This window comes from Aplidium turbinatum, chromosome 10 (genome assembly GCF_918807975.1).
Source record: "Aplidium turbinatum chromosome 10, kaAplTurb1.1, whole genome shotgun sequence".
In the NCBI taxonomy this organism is placed as follows: Eukaryota; Metazoa; Chordata; class Ascidiacea; order Aplousobranchia; family Polyclinidae; genus Aplidium; species Aplidium turbinatum.
Window position 1 is genome coordinate 15,269,147 of NC_137481.1, and position 12,993 is coordinate 15,282,139.

Below are 12,993 nucleotides of genomic sequence, written 5' to 3' on the forward strand. Positions count from 1 at the left end.
ACAACTTAATTGGATCGAATGACATTAATCAAAAACACAATAACATAAACTAACAAAGTAACGTAAAAGGTAACATATTAAGCTGGAACGTTTTCTATGAAGTTATTTCCTGATGTGTGGACAGAGAGTACTGCAGACGGTGTCCGAGTTTACCATGTTATATTATTTGTCAGTTTATGGTATTGTGTTTTCGAATAATGCCATCCGATCCAACTAAGTTGTTGTCTATCATCTGTCTACAGTAGGCTGAAATCACCTAAGATAGCTCAATCCCGATAGCTCAGTTGGTGACTTCGTGAACGAAGAAACTTCAAGGTTAAGCGGCGCTGGTTCGACTCTCGGAGTGTGCACTTGAGCAACATACGTTAAAGACTGTTCTCCATTCAACAGCACTTAATGGATGGAATAATTCTCCGACAACAACAACTTCAATAATCGGAAAACTTCACTTTGTCAATCTCGGTAACCGGCCCTGCGTCAAAAGCCTCTGCAAGTATGCGAGAACTATCAGCAATAACCTATCAAGGCTTTGTCAGTCCTAGGATAAAGATTCAAAATCAAACCAAACTAAAAACCTATCTTTCAAAGCTTATGCTGTTACTCGTACATTAATGGCGCTTTGTACAATTAAAAAAAAGCACAAAACATTTTAATGTCCATTATTCAAGTTGATATTGGTTTTTCAAAGTAACTTTATTCATTCGAAGCAAATGTTATTGTCGTATTTTGAGGGGTAAGTGTGCATTTTGTATTCTGTTATATTTTGATAGCAATTTATCTTCGTATGAAGTTACAATGTTCATGCGATGAAAACGTCTGACAGAAAACAAAACTCCACTTGGAAAATAAGAATGCAAGAATTTTGACTCATTTAGAAAATCGAATTTAAGGCTCTGGGCCTAAAAGATGAAGCACATCACTTACTATTTCAGACTATGTTACAATTAATTCAAAAGTGATTGCTTTTGCATAACCAATTTTATGGGAAATAAATCGTTCAGCAAGTATTGCCGTCTGCGCATAGCCCACCTTTGTTTCGGGATATTTTAGTAAAGAATCGAGTAGCGGAAGACATTATTACTGCCACTGGCATAGTATAGACTTACCATGTGACTTGACTGTTTGCTGGATTGTTGTCGTTGAAAAAGTCAAAATAACGAGAATGACCACGAGACATGATACACCTTTATACCTCATGACTTTGCTCTATTAAATCTCGCTCCCAGTCGTTGTAGGCTGTTTTGTCCGCACTCTCTTCTTGTTTTGGCTACGGACAAGGGCAAATTGCTCACAAAACACGCATTGTAGATAGCAATTTTAGGTAATATTCTGCATACTTTTAAGCGAAGTGTTGCTGCTGCAGATTGCAGAATCAGGAGTTTTATGAGTGCCTTGCCCTTTTAAAGGAGTAGATTAAGAAAATCAGGCCTTAAATTGATTGAGATGAAAGACGAGAAGCAGTTAGTGTTGCTGCGGCTTCTTAAACCACATATTTATTCTACGATTATCAATGTTGAAACAAGGCATTTTTTTCTTATTTTAAACAGGTTTGCTAATTTTGTGCTGTGAAGTGACCGATTGTTTAATCTACTAAAAGTCTGTACAATGTTTCTTCTCGAAAAATGTGATCACTGACCATTCAAACAGAGGTCTCACGCTCCTCTGAAACTTTTTCTCTTGACTTTCGAGTAAGTCTGATTGAATACTTTTAAGTAAAAAACTCTCATTACATAATTTTGTGCTTTTGGGTAGTGGTATTTCAGCTTCAAGTCCTCATACGCATTGTTGTCACAGTTGCGTAACGACGATCTGCGCCTGACCAAAGATTTATTCAAACTGACTCACGTTTTATTAACATTTATTTATTAAAAATGTCATCTGCAACTTCAAGGTACTAACATTTTAAAACAGCGTATCTATGAATTACGGAACTCAAATTCAAATCTGCTCCATAAAGCGAAACAGTTTAAGTACTGATGTTTCTCGCAACATTATCTGTTGGATCAAGTGACAAACAAGTGCATTCCCCATGGACAGCTTTTCGTGCTTTTGAGAAGTTTTTTTTCACTTAAATGTATTTTTTTATTTAAAGAATGTACACTAACGTTAAAACATCACTTGTGCAAGCATGAAGTTTACAATGTTCAGGCAATTTGACAAGAAAGTTTCATTCCGATCTCAGCTTCTGTTTTTCGCAAATAAAAAAGCTACAAACACGACTTTAGGCAGGAAGCAAACCATCTCCCTTGAGTGCTTCCTTCAGGCTTGATAGTTCAATCATTTTCAAACGTAATAATCACACAAAAAACTGGCACAAAAATGCAAAGTCTATGCGATCCCATTGCTATAACATTATTTCTTACATTTTTTTCTCTTTCAAATGTTTGTTTATTGACAACACAGCTCCAAATTTTCTGAGGGATCCTTCTCTTCACAAAATTAAAATTCTTTTCATGAATTTGAGTTTTGCTAAACATTCTCTTCTTAATACACACTTGTCTTTCCTGTGTTTTCCATGCGTTACATTGTGAACACTGCATTTGTGCAAAGTGAATGATGCTTCGCGATTTCCTTGTAACAATCTTCGAAGATTTTGTCATTCAAAACCGTGCGTGACTTTCGTTGGATGAGTATTCGATATTTCACGTTCCCTCGGGAAAATACCATGTGAGTTTGGGAAAATTTGAAGTATCTAAACACGTGATAAATTGATAACTTTCTATTTCATTGATACATGTTAAATAGGCAGGCCTTAAAACTCGTGTTTTTTTCCGGCAGCCATCGTGGCCTACCGAGAGCTCCTTCTCGGCGGACAAATCTGCGCGCTTGGAGGCCAAAATATAACATGATAGGACAAGTAAATAGAATTAAACTTGCAACAGTGTTACAATGATCACTTAGCGTTGTTGAAGTCTGGGCGACGTCCTGCTATAGAATCGTTGTACCACGCAATAACTGCTTCATCGGGATTGTAATCCGGTATTGCAGGACCATCTGACGACACTACATTGTTGCAACTACTCGCCGCTCAGAAGATTGTTTTAACTGCATTAAACCGCCTTTCATAAAACCTGACCATTTATTCCGTTATGATGCAGGGTTTTTTTTGCTGAGTCTTTGCGGTCATTTGTCTGAAATGACTTGAAAAATTTCGGTTATTTTTTATTGATTTCGGTCATTTTTTCTGATGAAAATAGTCCTTTCAAGTATAGCTGATACAAACCAAAATTTGCACTTTCTGACTAGCTACAACATTAAGTTTCGCTGAGAAACGTTGTCGTGTTTTATCTGAGAAAAGTTAGAACAGACAAACGTTTCTTCAACGTTCATCAGCGAAACTCAACCTTGCAACACCCGGCCGCAGCCATCTTTTATTGCACCGAATTGACTATATATTTTTTCGGACATTTTGACCGAATTGACTGCATTCTATCGGACATTTTGCTAAAAAATCGGTCAATGACCGATAAATGACCGAAAAAAACAAAAAAACAGTTATGATGTCACCATTGAAGGTGTGAAGTCACTAACCCACAGCCGGAACATTTCTCAACTATGAAGACACGTGTTTTCCCCTCCGATTTCAACTAACCTAGTTCTCCTTTTAAACAACGATTCAATGTCAGACAACATTGAATCGATATAAAAACAACAACATTGCCAGCCTATGTAAATTATCACTTCGGATTAACACTTTGTTAAAATAAACGTCGGGAATTGCAAACAAGACTTACAGCGCTGGTGATCGCAGCTGGATGTATTCCATTTACAATATATAGGCCTACAATAGCAAATGTTCCCGCGCAATACAATAATGGTGATTATGAGGCGCTGACCTAATTCTGCGTCACTCTTTGATACTACATATTTTCGACATTTAATCCACGATCATTCTAATGCGAAATTAAATAATTGGCTAGAAGAAACCGGCGGCCAAACTTGGCCGACTGAGGAGGTAGCACCGGCGGTCATTTAAGCACTACTTAGCAGCCATGGCCGCCGGTTGCTTTAAGGCTTGAGTAGGTTATTCGTATTAATGCCAGTCAAGATCAACCGGTATCGAAGAACACTGGAAACATTAAATAGAAGTACCATTGCTCAATGCAGATCTTACCTTCCATAAGCACATCAAGTACGCTTGCGTAATTATCTTTTCCAGTTGAGGTTCGATCAAGCAACACAGTTTGAGTCCATGAAGATAAAGGACTTCCCAAAAACATGTCAGCCACTGCGCAAGAACCGAACGGAAAGTTTACTTATTGTACGTCGATATATTATGTACGCTGCAAAAACGTTTTCTTTGAAATATATACATGTATTTTCTAAACTGACAATAAACACTGCATAAAATGTCGTCCGACTTTTGGCCACTTGTTGCTGTATTTTATTTTCCTTACCACAGCACAGTTCTTGTTCCAGGAACGATGTAGAGAAATTATTGTCAAATATATCTGGCATTATTTGATTTGTTTCGGCAAAGTCCTTGACGTCAGAAACCATATGAAGACCAGGAACGTCTTTTTTCAATCGTCGTAAAGTTTCTAAAATCTACCGAAAAACTCGGAAGGTTCATAAATTAAACATGCCATTGGTTGTCATGGTGATAACTCAACATTACTATTGCACACTAATTTCTCTGCAGGCAGGGTCATAGAAACGAAGTACAAAATTGAGGTAAAAGATACACGGGATTAAAAGCAGTATTCAAATTCATTTAGAACAAAATTAACAACTACTAATCAACAGTCAATGCAGTCACTTGAGTATTCAGCAAGAACCTGTGGTGGGCCTGCGATGTAGATGTATCTGTATTTATTTCTCTCGGCGTAGCTTCTTAGCCTGGCTGCTACAGCATAAAGAGCAGTGGCGTTGCTTGACAATTGTGCGGCCATTTCGCACATTGGTTTGTTGATTTTGCGCACTGCATCTGGACGAGATTGCTTGCACCTGCAGATATAACAGCACTAATATGTCACTAACTTAATATACTGTACAACTAACATGAAAAAGCGCTTAAAAAAGGTGTTAAATCATTATTTTGCAAAAGTTAACTTGAGTGCATGCAATTTGCATAACATAAATTATTGTTTGGTGATCTCATCCCCAGTAGGTACGATTCGAATTGGACCCCTTGTAATTTTTGTATGGCATGTGCTTTATTACGTTTAAAACTATGGATGAGGATGAACAATTGTACATTGTACAATACCAGTGCCGGTCTTAGGGTATTTCGGGCCCTGTGCGGAATATGATTTGCGGGCCCCAATGACAATGATTCAACTCAGTAGCGTAGCTGGGGAGGCCTATTTTGAAAGGGGAGGGGGTGGTTTGACGGTCTGACACCCAGCAGCGGGGGGTCTGGGGGGCCTCCCCCAGAAAATTTTGAAATATTACTTTGAATTTGGGGCATTTTGAGAGCATGTTCAAAATTTGGGTATGAATATTATCCTACTGTAAAATGGTGCTGTCCAGTGGCATAGCAAAAGAATAAGATCATGCATTCTTGGGCGTTTTTTGGAAATAAAGCTATGTTGAGTCTAGATGCAACCTATTTCGTTCCCTGAAAAATTCGTACCCCGATTTCGTACCCTGAAATCGGAGTTAACAAAATCAAATTTCGTCCCCTGAAAAGATCGAGAGAAATTTGAAATGTTTGCGGCAACTCCGATCAGCAACTTCGGCCATGTTGTTTTTTTTTCTCGATCTTTTCAGGGGACGAAATAGGTTGCACCCATTGAGTCTTTCTTGTTGCTAATTCCTTTGTTGAATTCACTTGTTGAATTTTTCCATTGGAAATGACAAAATTACTGCATTTTCTGAGTAAATTGCGGGCCCCCTAATTTGCGGGCCCTGTGCGATCGCACGGTTTGCACACCCCAAAGACCGGCACTGACAATACATATTCCTTTTTTGCGGCTCAGGTACCAGTTTCGCAAACAAAAACTTTCTTAAAACGTTCTAAGCTAAGTTACCATAGAATTTAACATAGATGTTAGTCAACTCCTCAGTACGAGTACTTACATGTCTTGCCAGTCTTCATTTTCGTAACGCCAATGAGCTGCTAAGAACGGTTTGTTTTGAAATATTGCAGTGACGAACTGTTTTGCAAGTATCTGTGTTCAACATGATTGAAATATCAACAAAGTCTTTGCAATCAAAACATTTTGTAATACGTTTACCCTGACAGGAAAATTGGTCATTTTTATATTGATTCAACTTCTGCAGACGTTGAACCAATGTAGAAATGATGAATTTTTCTAACTGACTAATGAAAGCCCACATTTTATACCTTTATTTCCGGTGGCAAACGAACAAAAGGAGAAAATAGTTTCCAATGCTTGAACCAAGTTTTTCTGTTCCCAAGACACTTGTTTCCGAGCGCTAACCCAATACAGGGGTCGTCTTTGGTTTTTCGCACACTGCTTAAGAGATTTCTACACAAAACACATTATTTATACACATACACCCTAAAGAAGAATTAAGGAAAAGGTATATGCTGAGTGACGTTAACAGTCGTACACTTTCAGTTTCTTGTCTTCAGTGATGTCGCAGAAATCCTCAACAGCGTAGACACGACCGAATGAAATATTCATCGCTTGTTTAAAATGATCAAACCCATCTGATCTTTTTCCACTGACAACTCCACAAGTGATCAAAGTTTTCATTTTGTGGCCACAATGTTGGTTAAACCTAAATAATAATAAGTTATTAGCGTTGGTTGTTCAAAGGTCTATTAGGCCTACTCCTGTTACAGTTGCAGTTGGCAAAATGTTTCTGAAAATTGCAAGAATGCAATGAAACTTCTGGTTAGTGGTTTTCGTCACTTTACCACTCCCTTGATTTCTGAAACATTTCAGAAGAAGGTTGATATATACTTATTCCATAAGCTACGTATTGATAGAATTCTAATCCCTGCAGTTAACTCTTTTATGGTGCTGAAAAAAAGTAGTGAAAGGAATATAGGCTTACAGTGCCTAAGACTGATTTTCAAGTACTTTTTTCGATATTTTCTAACAATTCACTCAATGTTATTCATACCTTTAAACCTCATTTGTTTAACATGCATTGCAAACAACAATCGAATGGCATCATACTACTGTACTGTACTAAGCAAGTGCACGACGATACTTAGCATCAAGTTAATTTATCATGGGTTTTGTCAGCAGGGCCTCCGAGAGAAGTCAGCACTGGTCGGGAAACAATACGAAAAATGGGCCCCATAATATTTTTTAGCAAATGTACAACTAATTTGTATTTTGCGTTGCATGTTCGTGTTAAGCTGAAATTTAGTTTTTCTGAAAACTGCAAGTTGAATTTGTATGATTTTTGTGTGTCTGCAGGCTAAAAATAACACATTGTACAACAACAGGCGCGGGCCATACAAAAACGTCTCGTGGGCAGGAGTTGGCCCGCGGCCGGACTTTGGACATCCTTGATTTAATTCAACCCTTTCTGGATTTTTGCAATGCAAAGTTACGGATCACAGCATCAAATGATAAAATTTTGCGAAGTCTGAATTGATGCACAACATGTATAGTTAGGCTTTTCAATCGGTTTGAGTCATAGGCCTACTGGAGCGCAGCGCAAACAATTCTTTACAAATTTCAGTAATTGCTAAAACCACGTTCTCAAAGCGCAACCGTTGGAGGTAGCTACCGGAAGACATAAAAAAATCATAACAAAACTATTTAAAAAAAACTTTCGAAAGTTGCAATCAATGATTCCTTGTGTAGAGATTATGGGGTGGTTTGTTCTGGTTTGCAGCTGAAGTTTGCTGTGTGGCTTTCTGTCAAAAGTACCAACTCATCCAAAATGTCTTGAAAAATATCATTGTTGTAGCCTACAAATGGTTTAAATTTGTCCCACATGCCCGCAACTGCACAACAGACATACGATGAAATTTTCATGGAACTTCAAACTCATCGACGATATGTTTGAGTTTGTTGATACATTTGTCAATTCCAACAACTATCGAATCCTTTGCAGTGTACGGTAGAATACATTTCCTTCGAATAATTCAGCTAGTTAAGTGGAGTTATAAAAGCATTCTGTCCTCAGGAAAAGCAAATCATTTTATTTTACATTTATAATTGCCACTGCAACTTTAGCTTGCGAGTAGTAGCCTACTCTTCTCAGCTTTCTCTTACTTAGATTACATCTTCCTTTAATTTCATTAAATTCATCATTGAATCTTGTTTAGGACCATAATCCACATAATGCAAAGCAGTCACAAATTTAAAACTGCTAGTTGTAGGCTACTTTAGCATTGACTCATCTTCCGATTAAGCTCTTGTTGGTTCCAACTTGATGCATTTAAGAAACGTCTTTAGACCTTCAATTGCAAAAGGGTAATGTAAAGCATTGGGTTTGACTGCACCACGCCTTGATTGCCCTCTCGAAGTCAATTTTCTTTGCAAGATGATACGACAGCTTTCTTCAGATTTTTCAGAATTTTTCCTCTGACTGGGCTATAACTTTGAAGATGTCACAAGCTTACAGATAATCAATTACTCCAAAAATGATAAGACATTTGAACAACACTGTCTGTAGGCAACATTATGCATTCCTACTAGATTTAGCCTAAGCAACAACATCCATCAACAAAAAACTCAAATAAAGAAAAAACTCACTACCTTCCAAAATCACATCATGAGAAGCATGACCAACAAAAGGCTACTTGACCACACGAAAACAGAAGATCTTTTAACTATGACAAAATTACATCCAATTGCAGCAATAATAAAATCAAAAGTTTTAAAACTGTTTGGCCACACTAAAAGATCACAATTCGGAATCAGCAAAGTTTGCACAGAAGGAAAAGTAGAAGGAAACAGAAAACGTGGCAGACAACCAAAAGACAACATCCAATCATGGACCGGACTCAACGTGGCGACACTGGACGAGCTGGCTCAAAATCGCCACTCTTGGAAGCAAATAACTCATGTTGATGCGCAATCTGCTGCAGGCGGAGATGATGACTGATGATGATCCATAAACAAAGAATATACAGGATTTACTTTCTTTAATCGTGCTTGGACTGATACCTTTAACTTTCCCAGATAACTTATGTTGGATACAACATCCTATATACCTGGCCAAAGCAGATTTTGAAGTTAAGGTTCAGTTTTTAAGCAAAAATAGTTCCCGCTTAGCTAAAACAGCACCAGTTTTCAAGTTGAAACTGTCAGTACAATCGAAACCGTTCAGTGATGCAGAAATCATTTCAGCTTCAGATTTTACGTCTTGAAGCTGTTCAACATCGCCTACCTTAACACGAAAATAATTTGTTTTTCATGAGAAGCGTCGAGAGTGACATTTACAATGATTGAGAAATACTTGGAACTACGCACTTCATTTAAGAATTTGTTGATTATTTAGTTGGTACATTTTTACTTTAGTACTAAAAATGGGCCCCCCTCAAAAGTACAAAAACAAAAAACTACTCGTTTTTCCTTCACAATGTTTTGCTAGGGGGAAACTGGCCCGACTTCCCCCCCTCTCAGAGCCACTGCTTGTCAGTAGTCTACATATAACAAATCACAACATTAGTTGACCTGATTGAACATGAATTTGATCTAAGCATGATTCAATCAATCAACCAATCAATCAATTTTGATTCCTTCAATCAATATCGGAGGTAACATTACTAATGAAATATTTGAAAAACTGGTTGTATTCTACAATTATTATTTTTTCATAACGAAACAAAAAAAATTACGTTGAAGCTTACTCATGAATCGTTGCTGCTGGCATGAGATGGTGTAGAGAGGACATGTCGATTACTTTTTCTGGGTCGTTTTCCACCACTGATGTGTATGTTTGGTCAAATATGTCAACTTTTACAGTAATATGAGATTTTCTCGATCGCTGTGCTACTTGAAAAAAAAACATGATTCGACTGATTACTTGCCATCTACAGTACCTTTGAAACACAAGCATGATAAGGCCTATGTTTGTTACGGGACCTTAACACGCTTGAAACCGATATAGCCTAGCAGGTGGTCTCTATCGGAATTTTGATTTACTTATAGTATAAAATAGAAATGAACCATAGCTACTTAGAGGTACAGCCTGATTTATCACAGTTTGCATATTTTTCCCTAATTCTGGCAACTTTAATTAACAACTTTAAACATGTCCTTAAGCCCTATCCCTATAGATCACATACTGCACCAGCATCAAATGTTTCATATCTAGTAATAAATTTATCTATCTACAGTATGGAAATGAATTAAGATTTAGACTTTTCATGTTATGAGCAACAAAACACCTTTAGATTGGCCGAATGAGCCTATATAATAGCTCGATTAAAGCTCACATAGTAAATAGTAATGCATCTCTAAAAATTTTTTTCAAGAATGACTGGCTCAGCTATGTCCAACTCGCTGCGCGTATACGGCCCAGTTGAAGCATCTGTGCGGCCCTGTCATGGTTTCGGCGTATGGACGCATTTAGGTTGGACTTAGCTGGACTAGCATATTCAAAAACAGCTTTTCTTATGGGAAAACACATCTCAAATTATGAAATTAAATATTCAAAAAAAAGCACAGATATTTATAAGAAACTTACCTTCATGTGCTCGCTTCATTCTGGGATGGTGATGAAATGGTGGGATGACCAAAGTTCGTTTCATATAGAAAGCGATGGGAACAACTTCTTTAAAAATTCTAAATATATTTTTCATGCTAGTTCATTCCCCAAAAGTTGAGTTTGTTTTTTTTGCATTAATTTCAACATGTCATTTTAAAAATGATAAGTTTTATGTTCTCTATAAAAGTTATTCGTCACATTAAGCTACCTACAAACCATGAGAGTTTGTCGGATCAAAATCCACAAAAATGGTTTTAATTATTAGTATGTTTCATCCATTTCGTATCTCATATTTATGGGTTGCAATCCAATGCTTTTATGGCCAAGCTGAAATATGATGCAACGTTGACGATGGTATAATAGTTTTGTTTTGAACTAATTTGCTTGATCAATGTACAATATATTGTAGCAGCATAACGTTAATTTACAGTTTTGTACCTGAACAAGTTGTTTGGGCCCATGTTGTAAAATAATATAGGCAGAAGGAATTGCTTTCTACTTTCATTATGTTGATGCTTTTTTGTTGAAATAAAAGGTTCCGAATTGAACAGTTTGTTGTAGTATTGTTCTTTCAAAGAGTATTTGACATAAGAAATATCTTTGGTATCAGTGCCCTTGCTGTATGTTCTTTTTATTCTTGCAACCTTTTTCTTCACATTGCTTTCTTCTAGTCCGTTAGAAAATTGTCGGTAAACGTTTGACACAACCTCGTCGTAATGCAGTCGATACTGAAAAATGCAAAATCTTTTAAAAATATATATAGTCGGCTACACCCTGTTGTCGATTAGAATTAAACCACTACAAGAGCTTTTGTACTCGCCACTGTGCAGCCTTTACTGTAGTCTACATGAACTTTAACATAAATTTATTTGTTGCCTGTGGGTCCAGCACCAATGACTCGGTTATAGGCAAATTGTTCGTACACAGTTGTTCGTAAAACAATTGTTCGTAAACTGTTGTTCGTAAAATGAAATCCGTAAAACAATTCTTCGTAAAGCATTTCTTCGTATACATCAAATTTCAACTGCATGCACGAAAAAATGCTTTTGGAAGAATTGTTTTACGAAGAATTAATTTTACGAACAATTGTTTTACGAACAACTGTTTACGAAAAAAACGTCGGACACCAATGACTCGACACCTTCAACAATTATTATCATCATTTGCCTGTGATGTGCCACTCGTTACTTTTTAAAGATAACATTGTCAAATTGTATAGCCTAGTGTTGAAACTAGTTATAGCAGTGAGAAAAAATAAATGCATGTTTCGAAATGCTTAACTAGTGTGAACTACTGCAGTCTATAGCAGCACAATACCGGAATGCTTTCATAGTCTGTCACTGCCACTGCGTTCGACAACTGAAGTTTCCTGTCCTGCAAGGTCAGTTGACATAAAACACTCGTGCTTTGAGTTGGTTTGTTTTGCGCGTGATGGAGTTGCAAGTAGCTTTGAAGGTTAGCGTTGCTTTAGTTTCACTTTGTCTGTGACAAGACTGACAACATGTACCGTAGTAAATTGCCTTGTCATCAACGTTTGAGAAGAATACTTAGCCACGATTTCGCACTTGGCGAACTTACTTGGGAAATTAACAGGTTTGATATCAACTAAGCACTTCGGAATGGCGTGAATCATAAAAATTTAGTTCCAAAGGGTTCCGTAGCCTACCTTTTACTTTGAAATTCCCTTACTCGATTGTTTTAGAGTCTCAAACTTCGAAATTTGTAGTCCTATGCCGGATTATTTCAAAACTACCTGAGCTCATTTTGAAAGTAAGCTCCTGTTGATGCTTAAACAGAAGCTTGGTTCTCCCTTTCACCTTTTGTCCGAAACAATTAGACCAACTGCAGTTTAAAGCAACATCTTTCTACTTACTCGACGTGTTTGCTGGAAAGCGATAAATGTTGTTAGGCATCCAAATCCAAATATGATGAAGAATAAGCGTGTTAGCATTCAAGTTTTAAAAAGCAGTGGCAAGCTCACTACGTTTTATCGGTATTTTATACAATCCTTCGACGTTTTGTATCTATTTATCTTCCAAATAGGTGATTGTTGTTTCTACAGTTCTGTCTTAAGTAAGTTCGACCGACTTCTTAGTAAGCTACGAAACACTAGTTGCTTTTCAGCAACGCTCACATATTATTTGCCGAAGGCTATTTTATTGCTTGAGTTCATTTGCTGTGTTTTGTATAAGATTTTAAAATTGTAGTTGCTTTTTCATAATTACTTGACAACTACTATACTGTGATTACAAATATTTTCCGATTACTTACTGAATTTTATATCACAAAATGCAGCTAATAAAACAGTTATTTTTTATTCGTAATGTTTCTTCATTTTTCTGTTCCCGTGTAGCATTTATAGTTTTGCAGTATGTCAAAACTGTTACGAAGTCTGAGAAATGC

The 12,993-nt window shown here is 37.0% G+C and overlaps 2 protein-coding genes across 2 annotated transcripts in view; both read right to left on the minus strand.

Moving 5' to 3' along the window:
• LOC145778993 (sushi, von Willebrand factor type A, EGF and pentraxin domain-containing protein 1-like) overlaps window positions 1-1,197 on the minus strand; it is a 108,905-nt gene extending 107,708 nt beyond the window's left edge. Inside the window, exon 1 of the mRNA XM_082590574.1 lies at window positions 1,107-1,197. Coding sequence (XP_082446700.1) covers window positions 1,107-1,197 — 91 coding nt within the window. The remainder of the gene's footprint in view (window positions 1-1,106) is intronic.
• A 729-nt stretch (window positions 1,198-1,926) lies between these two features.
• LOC145778994 (uncharacterized) lies at window positions 1,927-10,684 on the minus strand. Its single transcript, XM_082590575.1, has 9 exons — window positions 10,570-10,684; window positions 9,731-9,872; window positions 6,520-6,690; window positions 6,290-6,434; window positions 6,022-6,113; window positions 4,779-4,947; window positions 4,398-4,548; window positions 4,115-4,228; window positions 1,927-2,692 (listed from the first exon to the last, which is right to left on the minus strand). Exons 1-9 carry the CDS (start codon window positions 10,682-10,684, stop codon window positions 2,643-2,645), a joined length of 1,149 nt encoding a protein of 382 aa, XP_082446701.1. The 3' UTR covers window positions 1,927-2,642.
• Window positions 10,685-12,993: the final 2,309 nt, after the last annotated feature.

Bases quoted from the DNA above. Each gene is read 5' to 3' on its own strand.
- LOC145778994 (XM_082590575.1), bottom strand. From the start codon at position 10,684: ATGAAAAATATATTTAGAATTTTTAAAGAAGTTGTTCCCATCGCTTTC. The intron at 6,435-6,519 runs GTACGACTGTTA...TGTTTTGTGTAG, and splicing joins GAAGACAAGAAACTGAAAGT to AAATCTCTTAAGCAGTGTGC. The intron at 6,114-6,289 runs GTATAAAATGTG...TGTTGAACACAG, and splicing joins GTTTGCCACCGGAAATAAAG to ATACTTGCAAAACAGTTCGT.